General features: G+C 39.9%; 1 protein-coding gene across 1 annotated transcript in view; it reads left to right on the top strand.

Annotated features, from left to right (window-relative positions):
• LOC117468436 (voltage-dependent calcium channel subunit alpha-2/delta-1-like) overlaps nt 1–14,491 on the top strand; it is a 123,495-nt gene that overhangs the window by 85,583 nt on the left and 23,421 nt on the right. The window contains exons 11-19 of the mRNA XM_071201834.1: nt 2,560–2,718; nt 3,989–4,093; nt 4,190–4,268; nt 4,766–4,815; nt 4,984–5,073; nt 5,813–5,875; nt 7,296–7,379; nt 7,491–7,565; nt 14,415–14,486. Coding sequence (XP_071057935.1) covers nt 2,560–2,718; nt 3,989–4,093; nt 4,190–4,268; nt 4,766–4,815; nt 4,984–5,073; nt 5,813–5,875; nt 7,296–7,379; nt 7,491–7,565; nt 14,415–14,486 — 777 coding nt within the window. The remainder of the gene's footprint in view (nt 1–2,559; nt 2,719–3,988; nt 4,094–4,189; nt 4,269–4,765; nt 4,816–4,983; nt 5,074–5,812; nt 5,876–7,295; nt 7,380–7,490; nt 7,566–14,414; nt 14,487–14,491) is intronic.

The following is a 14,491-nucleotide window of genomic DNA, read 5'->3' on the forward strand; positions in this document are numbered from 1 at the left end:
GGTGGGGGAGGTCCAGTGGTTCCTAAGCTAAAGGAGGTTATAAAGGAAGTTTGAAACCTCCTTACATCTTCTAGAGAATTCGAACGGCACTTATCATGTCTGCCACTGAGGGACTTCCGGGTCATTTCACTCGGTTCCTAGGCTAAATGGACTATTCGACTGCAGCCTTACTGTTCAGAAAAGATGGTGGTGTTCTTCTCATAGGGTAGGTCCCACACATAAAAGCGTATTTTCTTACAAAATGTTACATCAGAAAACAACATTTCTTAAATCAATATATTTGTTTCTCATAAAAAAAAACCTGTATATACCTCTAGCAGACAGGTGGTTTGTCTGGCTGCAATCCTCAACTCCACCAATAATGCCCAATTTGCCAACTTTTAAAAACGATATACATTTATATGAAATATCTCACTTGAGTTGCTTGCATCTTTGGCATACTGTGTACGTGCTTATTAGGATACACTGGCACTATTCTTATTTGCAACCCATGTTCTTAATGGGAGTGAATATTAATGCACTTTTCAGTTGGCTTTCTAAAGTTAATTACATATCCTTTACTTCCTCTAATAAATGGTTTATGTTTGTGTTTGGAATATTCAATTTAGCTAAGTGAAAGGGCTTCAAGTTAATGAAATAAGGCAGCAATGTAATACGTTTATTGATTGCCATAAGCTCAGTTCTTCCACAATAATGTTGAAGCTTTTTGAATGTAAAATCTGTTATAACCCTTCATAATAAAATAGTAAACTTAATTAATGATTTCAGCCTTAATCCCTTCCTGAGGATATAACCTTTAACTGTTTGTATAGTGAATTCAAATGTAATGAATTAAAAGGGTTATCTGTAGGTCAATATATCTTAATGACCCTTACTGTATATGAGGATGTTGTGCTGAGGTGACACACAAAAACCAGAGAAAGCTAAAAACAATTCCATACAACTCTTTGTGTATGCATCGAAATGTATGCTGTTACAATGGAGAACAATTATCCTGACCATTTGAGAGGTTTAGTATAAGAACACAGATATGAATAGCACACATACAGACAATGCTGTCCTGCTGAACATGTATCACTTTATCTAGCATATTTTAAGATGTGTACTATAAGGCAGATGAAGTTCAAACACACCATATGGGTGGGTGTGTGTAGGTGTACATATTTTTTAAAGAAAATGTCTTGGCAGTATTTGTCCCGTAACTTTGGCTAACATGTTGGAAACAGTCATGAGTGTATAAAGAGAAAAAGCAAAACAATTAACAGTAATTGTTTGAAAGTTTATCCTTAGCTTGTAGAAGCTGGCTAATGGGTTTATTGTCATCTTATATAATGGTGCTATAATCATTACAAGTACAATGAACATTCCATCTTGCTTAAGTGAATAACTTTTCTGTTTCTGCATCTAGAATATTTGGGCTACTTTGCCCGAATAACACTAAGTATAACTTTAACTATGTTATAGTGCTGGCTGTCTTTCAGAAGCTAAAAGTCACCTCGAAAATGTCTTTCCTTGTAGCTCCTTATTTCATTGTACTCAGAGAATACACAGTTGAATCTTTTACAAGTGCCATAATTCACTATAGACTTAGACAAGCAGAAAGCTATATGTAACCAGCCGGGCAATCCAAGTAAAAGGTAATATGGTAAAAGTATTTGAGATAAATGATGAGCATCTGCAGATATTTTACAATATCTGTTGCTAGAAATAACTGAAGTACTGTAAACAAAAAAAAAAAGAAGCAGTATCTGTGCATCTGGTGTGTATGTAGTTGTTTGAAAGTGTGTATTAGTGTGTGTGTTTTGCAAATCATCATGATTTGAAAGCTGCAGTCAAGGCCAAGACAGATGTTGGGTATTAATGAGCCATGAGTCCTCTATAGATGCTGTGAGTGCATGTGTTTGCCGTGTGTGTCCCCACTACGCTCTGATACAAGAATGTGTGTCACCTCATATCCCCACTATGCCACAAGTTCAAGTGTGTTTGTATTTGTGCATGACATTATAAGGTTCCATCTGCTCCTCCACATTAACAATTCACAAATACTAAACTGCGGACACTTAACTTGTAGAGATGTGTAAATATATTTTTAACCGGTCACATTAATGTTTGTCTCTACAGCGTAATTCCTCAATAATCAAAATGTATGTATTTTTACTTCCTTATGCCACTGTTTTCACATCCCTACCTGCTCTCCTGCCAATCCTTCCTTCTGCTCCTTTAGATCCCTTCGGTCAGTGCAGACTTTTGATTAAAACTGATTTAATTTCACACATGACACCATTTTCCAAAGCCAAGAAGCGTTATTGAAGCAGCTCACTCTATAACATGTGTGTCAATACTCTATGGTCAATACATTCTGTCGATAATTACATACTTTTTTTTAAATATAATGGAATCAATGTAATCTCTCTCTTAAAAAAAACCTCAATCCGATAAATTTAAGGGACACCGCATGCCTTTGTTACGAAAGGGAAAACAGGCCACATATTTAACAGGAAATATGTGCAAGTGCCTTCCCTCCACTTCCCGTCATCCCTCCTTCCCTCTTCCCTCCAGTTCAATGACAAGGCAACGTATGCATCGTGCTTTGAGAACCTGGTGCAGGCCAACGTGCGCAACAAGAGGGTGCTGAAAGATGCCGTGATGGACATCGTAGCCAAGGGAATCACCAACTACAGGGGCGGCTTCGAGCTGGCCTTCGAGCAGCTCGCACAGGTAAAGTGTGGGCGTGGGCGGGCATGTTGGAAATGATGTGTGGTTAGCATCAGAATCAGAATAACTTTATTCGTCCCACAGATGCACATTGTTACAGAAAGTAAAGAGCTAAAGATCGATTCATGCTAATTAAGAATCATGCATATAATATTAAAGGTAAAAGTAGAGATTACACAATTTACAAACTACACATCCAGTACCAGTACAATTATTGGAAACAATATATGTGTAGCATGTGTAAAGTTATAAAATATTAGCCAGATGATAGACTTAAAGGTGGTTATTTACAGATGTATTAATTTATTAGACAAGTTGATTTGTCTAACTAATCTTAGCTAACATTAAGCTGTCTTTGGCTCTTTTCTGCCGTAACAATTGTCCCCTCTGTGGGACTAATAAAGGGATTCTGATTCTGAGGGACAGCCACCAGTAGTAGGATATGAAGCGGTGTATGTATATTGCAAATACGTAGTATTGCACAACAGTTGTTATAGTCTTTGTTTGTATGTGTGTGGGGGTCTACCAGGGGCCATCGGTGGTTGTAATGTAGACCATAAGGGAGTAGGAGTACATGTTCAGTGGGTGGTGGTAGGAACAGTATGTTTGGGTGGCTCTGTCAATCTGTTGTTTGATTATTGTATCCAATCATTTCCCTTGGAGTTTGAAAACCAACTCAAAGGCTTGATTAAACCCTTCGAAATCTAATCAAATTTGTTCATTTAATTTAACACTTGCATTCAATTATGAAAATAATGAAGGAAAATAAGACTCAACCCTGGTGGTGTTCTAATAAAGAGTGAGTATATGTCGACCTCTTGTGGTCGTTTCGTGCATTACAGAATGTTTGAATATAGACAGATACATTATTTATCCCAAGTTGAGAAATGATTTTGTCACAGCTGCATTTTGAATAGAATAACATGCAAATAAAATAAAGATAAACATTACAAAATTAAAACTATAAATGTTCTCAATCAAAAATACCTTTATTCAAAGGAGTATCTAAACATTATAAATTATACAAAATAAATTGAATACTTTTTAATATACTAATTTGCTAAACATTTACAGTACACATAGCTGTGTAAAAGCTAATGTTTCCCTGCCATCTTCTGTACTTGCATAAAAAAGAATCAGCCTTGAAGTCTTCTTGCAATTACATCTTCAACCTGCTCATAATTATTAAAGTATGTGTTGTTATTCAATATATTTATGTCTACTTGGTTAAATAGTGCTTGAAATGCCAACATGTTGCCTTTGTATCCCCTAGACGAATGTGTCAAGGGCAAACTGTAACAAGATTATCATGCTGTTCACTGACGGAGGAGAAGAGAGGGCAGAGGAGATCTTTAAAAAATACAACCCCAAGCAAGCGGTAAGACTGTAAAACACAAGATGTTTAGAAAGTACAATATAGCAGACTTTGCTTTTGATCATATTCAGTGTTTTATGTTTGTTCTTCTCCTCCCAGGTGCGCATCTTTACATTTTCAGTAGGTCAACACAACTATGACAAAGGACCAATACAGTGGATGGCCTGCGCTAATAAAGGTATTTAACATGCATCACATTTCTGAATTGATGAATGGTCTCACTAAAGTCTGCAAATGGCAAATACATTGTTTATCTGAGTTTTTCTTGTAGATTTATGACTTCATAATCTGTTCATTTTTATTGTTAATGTACCACTTTAATCGCAGAGAATATCAACATTTTTTACTTGCAACTTTGTTTTTTTTTAACCTAAAATGGCCTTTGTATGCCTTTTTCAGAATTGCCCTTGAATTTAATTTCAAAGTTTATTTTTAGTCCACCTTAAATTAGAGATTGCTGCTTGCTTTTCAGTACAATTCCTATTTTCATTACGTACATTGCCCACCCCAGAATAGTACTACTAGATACTAGATATTTATGATTATAGTCTCTTGCTAAATACATAAGATGTGCTCAATTGATCTGGTAAATTAAGCCGTTTTATCATCAGGGAATGTCCTCCAAATGCAGCTAATGTTTTTATTGTTTGAATAAAGGTTTTGTCTATTTCTCAGGGTACTACTATGAGATCCCATCTATAGGAGCAATCCGGATCAACACCCAGGTAAACTACAACACTTCAATAAATACCTGTGTGTCAACAAATGGCTGCTACTTCACTTATCTCTCTCACCCTGCTTTACTTAACCAGTTGTGTGTTATGCCCTCTTGTGGTGGAATGACTGATGTGCACATAGTACATTATAACTGTAGTACTCATCTTTCTCTGCAGGAGTATCTGGATGTGTTAGGCAGGCCCATGGTGAAGGCTGAAAGGAAAGCCAAGCAGGTTCAGTGGACCAACGTCTACCTAGATGCTTTGGTAAGTCCGTATTATAACAGAGATAAAATGCATGTTGTTACAGAATAAGCTTTGAGAAAAACAGTCGGAAAACAAAGTGACATTTGTGGTCAAATGTGGAGCTCATCAAGAATAAGCATGCAATCTGTTTTCTGTTTGATGAAGGATTCCAGATCCTTTGGTAAGTCCGTATTTTATCAGAGGTAAAATGCATGTTATTACAAAATAAGCTTTGAGAAAACAGTAGGAAAACAAAGTGACATTTGTGCCCAAATGTGGAGCTCATCAAGAATAAGCATGATCTCTGTTTTCTATCTGATGAAGGATTCCAGATAAGTATTGACATCTTCTGTTTGTCATCGCAGTAAACACATCTTCAACTCCAGGCGTGTTTGTGAAAGGGCAGATTCACTTTATTTCAAAAATGCTCAACCGATCAGTTTCTTGTGGTGCTTAAGCTTCTGTCAAGACTAACTTTGTAGATAAGAAAGCAGTCTGGTAAACTGAGCCAAACGGTTTGGATATTGTCATTCATTTCACTGATAAGACGCTTTCAAAGTGTGTGACTGTATTGACCTCGTCACCACCAGAAATATGTCTGTTTTTTGTTACGGTAAACATATTTTTTTAAAGTTCGAGTTGCTTTTTGTCTCATTCACAAATAGATAACACATTATGTGGTATTTTGTGAATGTATGCCATAAATGTGAAGGATTTGCCTTTAATGTTTATTCCATATGTTATGTGTTTTATCTTCCAGGAACTCGGCCTGGTGATTACTGGAACTATGCCAGTCTTCAACAAAACCAACACAGGTTCAAAGGTAAACAAGAGACTGCTTTTGATCCTCATTTTGACTTATTTCCTATAGATTCTGGTTAACTAATTTATCTCGTTTTTGTTAGTACTGTTTTTCCTTAAAGATTTTTCTATAAAGACATTCTATTGTTACAAAGCATACTCAAAATAGGATAATAAATAGAACGATAAAATAATACATTAAATAAAAATAAAACTGATGAAATTAGATTTGTCACAGATGTAGAAATGATTTGTGTTTAAACCTCACCCATTTTACCCGTCTTTCTTCAATCATATCAGCTTAATATCTAAATCTCATGGTTTCCTTTTCATTTCCAAAACCCTTCCAGTGGTAGTCATTTCATTTATGGTCGTCTAAGCCAGTGCTTCTCAAAGTGTGGTCCGTGAGTATATTGGTAACATTTCACATTTGAAATTAATTTAAGTTTTCCGCACTCTCGCAGGACTATCTCCGTAATGGAGCAAGCTTAAGTTTCACTTTTAATTGCATGATATGGCCCAGCCAACACCTTCATCACACATGTTGCCACTTGTTAGTACCATTATCAGGCGATTTGTAATCTGTTCTAGAAAACGATGTGTTTTGGGATATTTGTGGAGTTAGGTGGTCCGCGAGTGTTTTTTTATTGGTTAAGTGGTCCTTGGTATGAAAACGTTTGAGAAACACTGGTCCAAGCTGATCCTTCTAAAATGATTGCTACTGGAATAAGCAGGAGTCTTTCTTCTTGATCTCTTTGTGAATATTGTTCTGATAGCTGTTCAAAAGAAACAATGGTGGATTCCGTATAATAAACATGCTCAATACCAGATTATTTTTTCTTGAATCACTCCACTAACTGACTGACTCAATTTCCTCCATCTGACATTTTGACACGGTGGGTGCATTTAAGTCTGCGGTTTACTCACACATAACCGACTAAAAATCAAACGTGCAACATGAATGGTCTATTTTCAATAATTGTTGTATACTTTACTTTTATCCTCCTCTTTCTTGTGGCTCTTCTTTATGTCCTTTGTTGATGCTGAGGTCCCTCGGAGCTCTCCCACGTGCCTCCACAGGAAGATCATCTAGCGTAGCAAAAATCAAAAGGAGATCAAACCCGCACATCAGAGAGACAAATGATCCAGTAGCTAAGTGTTTCAAGATGAGTTTACATGTCTACCTCGAGGGACTCGGGGTTACCTCCGCTCGGGGTTACCTCTGCTAAAACGAAGCCTGGAAATGCCTTGTCAGTGACTCATGGCGAAAGTAAAGCTTTTGGGAATGAGACTGTCCAGATTTCTTTTGCACCCCATTTCCTTGAAATCATTCAGAGTGCACAGAGGGACTTGACTTATCCAGAAAGAACAACAGGACTCTTACAGTGTCTTGTTTTAACCCTGACTTTCTCTCTGCTTTTCCCTTATGGTTTTTCTCTCAGAAATCTCAAAACCAGCTCATCTTGGGGGTAATGGCTATTGATGTCTCCCTAGAAGATATCAAGAAACTGACGCCTCGCTTTACTGTAAGAGCTATGTAAAAGAAACATACAGGAAACAGCCTTTTTAAACCGTAGATGTCATGGTTTTCACCTAAAACATGCATAACGTTCTCTCTAATTTCTTTTTTCCTGTAGTTTGGACCAAACGGCTACTACTTTGCCATTGACCCCAATGGATACGTGCTGCTCCACCCTAATCTCCAGCCACTGGTAGGAACACTTTACATTGTCTTTTTCTAGGGACCGTCTGGTTGCTTTGATAAAACAGAGTGATTTTATAATATACGTCGAACTGGTACAATACAACAGATTTCAGTGACAGTCAACTAGACTGAGAAAACATTTCTGTAATGTAATGTAATGTAAAGAAAGCATTTTGCACCTCTTAAAAAAAAAAAAAAAAATCCTATTACATAATAGGCCTACTTAGTTTCTAGCTTTAATAAAGTCTACAACATTCAGATAATTAATGTAGCAGCAAGAATGATTTTCTTTAATTAGATAAAGTGAGTAACATAGTTCAACCCAGTCTCACGGTATTTCGTGTTATAGTCACGACATTTAATCTATTGATTCGTGTTCACCAACACGATTTCCCCCTTTTTTTCGTATCACACAGAACGATTTTAAAAGCAATGTATTTCTATTGGTAGTAATATGTTTTGTGCCTGCAACACGTATTTTTGTCCATTCGAGTCTTGGAAGACTGGAAGCTGTGGGGTTCATAAAAACATCTTCTTACTCAATATCACGCCACGATTATTGAAATCGTATAGTGTCGGACTTTTTTTGTCGTCTGTGAGGAAAAGAAATGGGGCTCAGAGCCTCAGAATACTGAAATCTGTATTTTTTTTAATCTTTTTTTCCTTCTAATTTGTTATTCTTTTCTAAATAACACACTTTTATTTACTCACCAATAACACACAATTATCCTTGTTTTTATTTATTTGTTTAATTCCATAATCTCGGGCATTTTTGGCGTCCGTCAGGAACTGAATTTCAAAATTGCAGGTCTCCCTTGAAAAAGAGATCTATGATCTCAATGGGACCAATCTGGTTAAATAAAGGTTTGAAATGAAAAATGAAATGAAAAAATAAAAATAACCGGAAACAGACGTAGGCCTGTAAAGGACATTTCGAGCATCATCGAGTTTAGGATGGCCGAATACATTACTACACTACCCATAATCCCCAGCTATCGTTTAGGACTACAGTCCCCGTGATTAATCTTCAAGCTCTGGGATTGGATGTTGGAGTGGCAGTGCGCCAAGGTTACGCCGAGCGTCAAACAGTTCTTTGAAATGGAACGAAACCACGGCAGACTATCCAAAACTGGAATCGAACACCCCCCCAGAACTACACATGCTGGCTATTGTGTTTCGCAAAATGTTCTATGGGACGTCTCTACTGGGAACGTTTTAGTTTTTCCCACAATTAGAAGTTGCCAGTATTAAACACATTGGTGTTATCAAATGTAAAACATATAATTAATAAATGGGTGAAAATCGCTCGTGTCCATAATGGACAGCATTAATATATACCCACATGACAGCTCATTGTTACTTTGTAATTCTACTCCACGACAATACAGAGGTTAACCTGGTATTTTTACTCCACTACATTTATTGTAGTTACTTTGCAGATTCTGATTAATTATGTGAAATATAAACAACCCTTAATTCAGACTTTAGTTACACCTGAGTAAAATTCAGGGAAGGTGATTGTCAAGTGCCAACAATCAGGAGAGATATTTGATAATTGGTGCTTGAGAAGACTAAACATGTATCTGCAATTGACATGAATTGAAACGAGTAATAAAGTATATTCATTGCTCGTTATTCTCTACTAATAGTTAATTAAAGACATATAATGGCTATTTTGCACATCCCTTTCAAGATTTCTGTTACGAATGGGTGAAGCAGGTAGGACTCAAATGCAGAGTAACGAAAAGCGAGCTTTATTAAATAATAAAGCTGTGGCAAAAACAAGGCAGAATCCAAAATATCCAAAGCAGCACAAGGAACACAGACCGTGGAATAACATGGAGGGGAAACAGACAGAAAGCAGACAGGCAGGAAACGGGGGTGAACACTTAACACAATAAGACAGGAAACCCAAAGACAAGAAAAACACCAACACAGACAAAACTACAAACGTGACATAACCTGAGAATCGTGACAGAACCCCCCCCTCAAGGGACGGATCCCAGACGTCCCAAAAAAAAAAAATCCAGCAGGGTGGGTGGAGGGGGACCGGAGGGAGGACACATAACTAGGGCCAAGAAAGGGTGGGTGGAGGGGGTCTGGAGGACGGGTCTCGGGCGGACGGCCCGGGGGAAAGGCAGAGACCAAGGACGGGGTCTCGGGCGGAAGGCCCGGGGGGCAAGGCAAAGTTCAAAATGGGGCGAAGGCCACAGCGGGCAAACTCAGGGGGCCGAGCATGAGGGCAAAAGCAGCGGCAGGAAGAGTCAGGGGGCCGGGCCCGAGGACGAAGACCGCGGCACTCAGGGGGCCGGGCTCGAGGGAGAAGACCGGACAGCTCCGGAGGCCGGGCCACGGAAGAGGACCAGTAGTTGGCAGGACCCCCGGTGAGACAGGTGATGGTGGAGCCTCCAACGGAACAGGACAAGGGGTTGGCAGGACCCCCGGCAGGAGAGTAGTCGGCGGGACCTCCAACGGGACAGGACAAGGAGCTGGCAGGACCCCCGGCAGAAGAGCAGTCGGCGGGGCCTCCAACGGCACAGGACAAAGGGTTGGCAGGACCCCCGGCAGGAGAGCAGTCGGTGGGACCTCCAACGAGATGGGACAAGGAGCTGGCAGGACCCCCGGCAGGAGAGCAGACGGCGGGACCTCCAACGGGACGGGACAAAGGGTTGGCAGGACCCCCGGCAGGAGAGTAGTCGGCGGGGCCTCCAACGGCACAGGACATAGGATTGGCAGGACCCCCGGCAGGAGAGTAGACGGCGGGACCTCCAACGGGACAGACATACGATTGGTAGGACCCCCGGCAGAGGAGTAGTCGACGGGGCCTCCAACGGGACAGGACATGAAGTTGGCAGGACCCCCAGCGGAACCTCCAACGGACCAGGACATTGGGTAGGGACTTGAGACGTGACTCGAGAGGGGAACTAGAGACGGAACTCCAGAGGGGACTAGAGGAGAGACTAGAGGAGGAACTAGAGGAGGGAACTCGAGAGGGGACTTGAGAGGGGAACTAGAGAGGGGACTCGAGGAGGGACTAAAGGAGGGACCTCGAGAGGGAACTCGAGAGGGGACTGGAGAGGGGACTCGAGGAGTGACTAGAGGAGGGACTAGAGATGGGACTAGGGAATTGACTAGAGGCGGAACTTGAGTAGGGACTAGAGATGGAACTCGAGAGGTGACTCGAGAGGGGACTGGAGATGGGACTAGAGAAGGGACTAGAGAAGGGACTAGAGAAGGGACTAGGAAAGTGACCTGAGGAGGGACTAGGGAAGGGACTAGAGAAGGGACTATGGCAGCTGGGACCAGGACTGGGGCAGGAACCATGGCTGCTGGGGCCAGAACTGGGGCTGTAACCATGGTTGCTGAGGCCGGAACCAGGGCCGGAACCATGGCCGCTGGGACCAGAACTGGGGCCGGAGCCGATGGAGTACGGGCTGGAATCCTGGCCTTGCATCTTCCAGAGACCTTTTGGAGGCTCCGTGGACCTCCAAACGCCAGACGGGTTCCTGAGAAAAGGTCTGAGGTTGGAACTGGAGCCGCTGGAACCGGAACAGAGGCCTGGACCATGGCTGTGTGGGCCAGGTAATCCATGGATCCATGGCTGTGGAAACCGGAACTGAAGCCGGGATCATGGCTGTTGGAGCACGGGCTGGAATCCTGGCCCTGCGTCTCCTAGAGGCTTTTTGGAGACTCTGTGGACCTTCAACAGGACAGTAGTTGGATCCGAGGAAAGGGTTAGAAGCTTGTGCCAATTCCTCAGGGCTACTTGAAAAGGTTTGTAGCCACTCCGGCAACAAGCTCCTGAGCCAGGGCTTGCGAGCAACCTCCCGGCGTGCCTCCTTCAAAGCAGCCTCTTTACCCCGTCTAGATGAGGCGTTCTTCCAGGTGTAAAAAATGTACTCCAGAGAATACCCAAGACATTCCGCCTGTGGGGCCAAAACATTGAAATCTGCTGAGTCCAAATTTGGTCGGTTCATTCTGTTACGAATGGGTGAAGCAGGTAGGACTCAAATGCAGAGTAACGAAAAGCGAGCTTTATTAAATAATAAAGCTGTGGCAAAAACAAGGCAGAATCCAAAATATCCAAAGCAGCACAAGGAACACAGACCGTGGAATAACATGGAGGGGAAACAGACAGAAAGCAGACAGGCAGGAAACGGGGGTGAACACTTAACACAATAAGACAGGAAACCCAAAGACAAGAAAAACACCAACACAGACAAAACTACAAACGTGACATAACCTGAGAATCGTGACAATTTCAAGATTTTCTAAGGTTTATTGACATATCATATACACAACTACGGTGTAGTTATGCAATGAATGAAAAACTTGGGTCACAGGTTCCTCAACAGTGCATTACAAGACATCTATCAATATGTGTGTACCTCCACCATTAAACTGTCATATTCTGCACATTTCTTATTCTATCTACATACATAAGAGTATAATTAACGTGTATAATATCAGTTAAAATAAGTGCTTCAACATAGTTAACATAGCAAGAAAGCAATATATTAGACGTTAAGTACTTTGTCAGGCTTAATATTTATCTGTAGATACCCCCAAAGCTTTTTTATTATTTAAAAGAAGACCTTAATCTGTTATTTAATGTTTAAATAAAGGTTAATTCGTTTTTCTGTTTTGCACCTCCTCCTATTAATATCTTTGTACATCCAGCACTAAACTGTTTTATTGTAGAGATCACTTATAGTATCTTCTTTATTTTTTATATTCTATATTTCTATCATTGACCTTCTACTTTCCCCCTATGAAAGTATGTACTCTTAATATTTTTTTCATCAAATATAACACATAAAAACAATAATTCAATAACGTGCTTTAGCCACTAGGCGGTGCACACAAGGTACACACAGCCATAATAACCTTTTATTATTAGTGCAGGACACTTATGTATGTACAACATCTGAAGATGTGTAGTTTTATTCATGTTTTCACATAATTTTACAGCATATTGCTATATTTTTTCAGACTCAGTATTTACATTCTTATATTCAAAGAAAATCAGTAATATCTTTAAAAACTACAAGTCCTTTTATATCAGCTGTGCACCGTTATGGTGTAAATATAACCTATCTATGAATTAGATCAAATGTAAAAGTCAGCCGAATTAGTGTTGATACTGCAAGGAGACGTATTGTGTGAAGAGAAATTGAAGATGTTGTTTAATTGCTGATATATTTATGATCCACGTCAAGCATTCAGTTTCGGCGGCATTTCTTCCAGTTTGTCCAAAGGTCTTCTGATCAGGGCTCTATAAATAAAGAACTACGGCAGATATGTAATATTTAATGCAGCTGAACCATGTATTACAATGCCGTTATGTGATGACTTTCAAAGAGAAAAGCAAGAGCACTCGGAATTAAGTATTATTTATTTATTTTTTTAAATGTTTTTTGGATTTCATATCGCATAAACACCATATCCCAACGTGCATTGCGGCTAAAACATCCAATCAACGAGCTTAAAACCATAGCTGAGGATCTTGGGTAATCAGTTCAGTGGCTGTGTATCGCAATGATCCTCGAAATGTCCCTTACAGGCCTACGTCTGTTTCCGGTTATTTTTATTTTTAAATTCAGTTCCTGACGGATGCCAAAAAAGCCAGAGATTTTGGAATTAAACAAATAAATAAAAACAAGGATAATTGTGTGTTATTGCTGAGTAAATGACAGTGTGTTATTTAGAAAAGAATAACAAATTAGAAGGAAAAAAAGATTTAAAAAAGTACAGATTTCAGTATCCTGAGGCTCTGAGCCCCATTTCTTTTCCTCACAGACGACAAAAAAAGTCCGACATTATACGATTTAAAATAAAAACAATAATCGTGGCTTGATATTGAGTAAGGAGATGTTTTTATGAACCCCACAGCTTCCGGTCTTCCAAGACCCGACCGGACAAAAAGACGTGTTGCAGGCACGAAACATACTACCAATAGAAATACATTGCTTTTAAAATCGTTCTGTGTGACACGAAAAAAAAAGGGGGAAATCGTGGTGGTGAACACGAATCAATAGATTAAATGTGGTGACTATAACACGAAATGCCGTGAGACTGGGTTGCATACAAGCGGAAAACTCTGGGGAAGAGCCGGGACGCCAATACGGAAGTGCCACACACTGCAGTTCATATATTGGCCGATAGGGACTGACTGCAGAAAGGAGCAATTTCCATAGACCCCCATGTTAAAATGCCCAACTTTACAGCATAAAAATGTTTCTACCTATATACAGTCTATGGTTGCATAGTTAGATCTGTTTCCCACCTTTGCTGTTGTTTGCACTGTTAGCACCATTAGCATGTAGCCTAATTGTTGTTAGCCATTTGGAGGCAATCCCACGATCAAAGATACTCGCTGAATTTCCTATGTAGCTTCTTTAACAACCCAGTAGGATACTGTGTAACACAATTATTAAGTGTAGTGTTGTAAAATTCTTTTTTTTTAATGCATAGCAGCTATGATTTTAAGCATTAACCTGATGTTAGCATAGCATATGCAGAGACAATGTTAGCCTTAATTACCTCACTGATTTTGTTTGTGTTATTTGGCTGACTTATCCTTTCGTGTTCTAAAATGTCCCAATCATGTGTGTCTCGGGTAATGTTTTTTAAACATAGCAATATGTTTCTCATTGACCTTCCAGAGTCGTGCTCTTCTTGTAAATTCCACATGCACATATTGGCCACAGATGAAAACAACCATAGAATTAAAATGATTAAGACTTTCAAAAGTCTGTGTCCTCAACAAATCAATGTGTCTATAATTAGTTTAGTCATAACCAACCGACTATAAATTATTGAACCACATACTAATTGCCTGCATTTTTTTATGTAGACTGCCAAGTTTCATGAACCTGTTACACTGGACTTCCTGGATGCAGAGCTGGAGAATGACATCAAAGTGGAGGTTTG

Source organism: Pseudochaenichthys georgianus, chromosome 23, assembly GCF_902827115.2.
Source record: "Pseudochaenichthys georgianus chromosome 23, fPseGeo1.2, whole genome shotgun sequence".
In the NCBI taxonomy this organism is placed as follows: Eukaryota; Metazoa; Chordata; class Actinopteri; order Perciformes; family Channichthyidae; genus Pseudochaenichthys; species Pseudochaenichthys georgianus.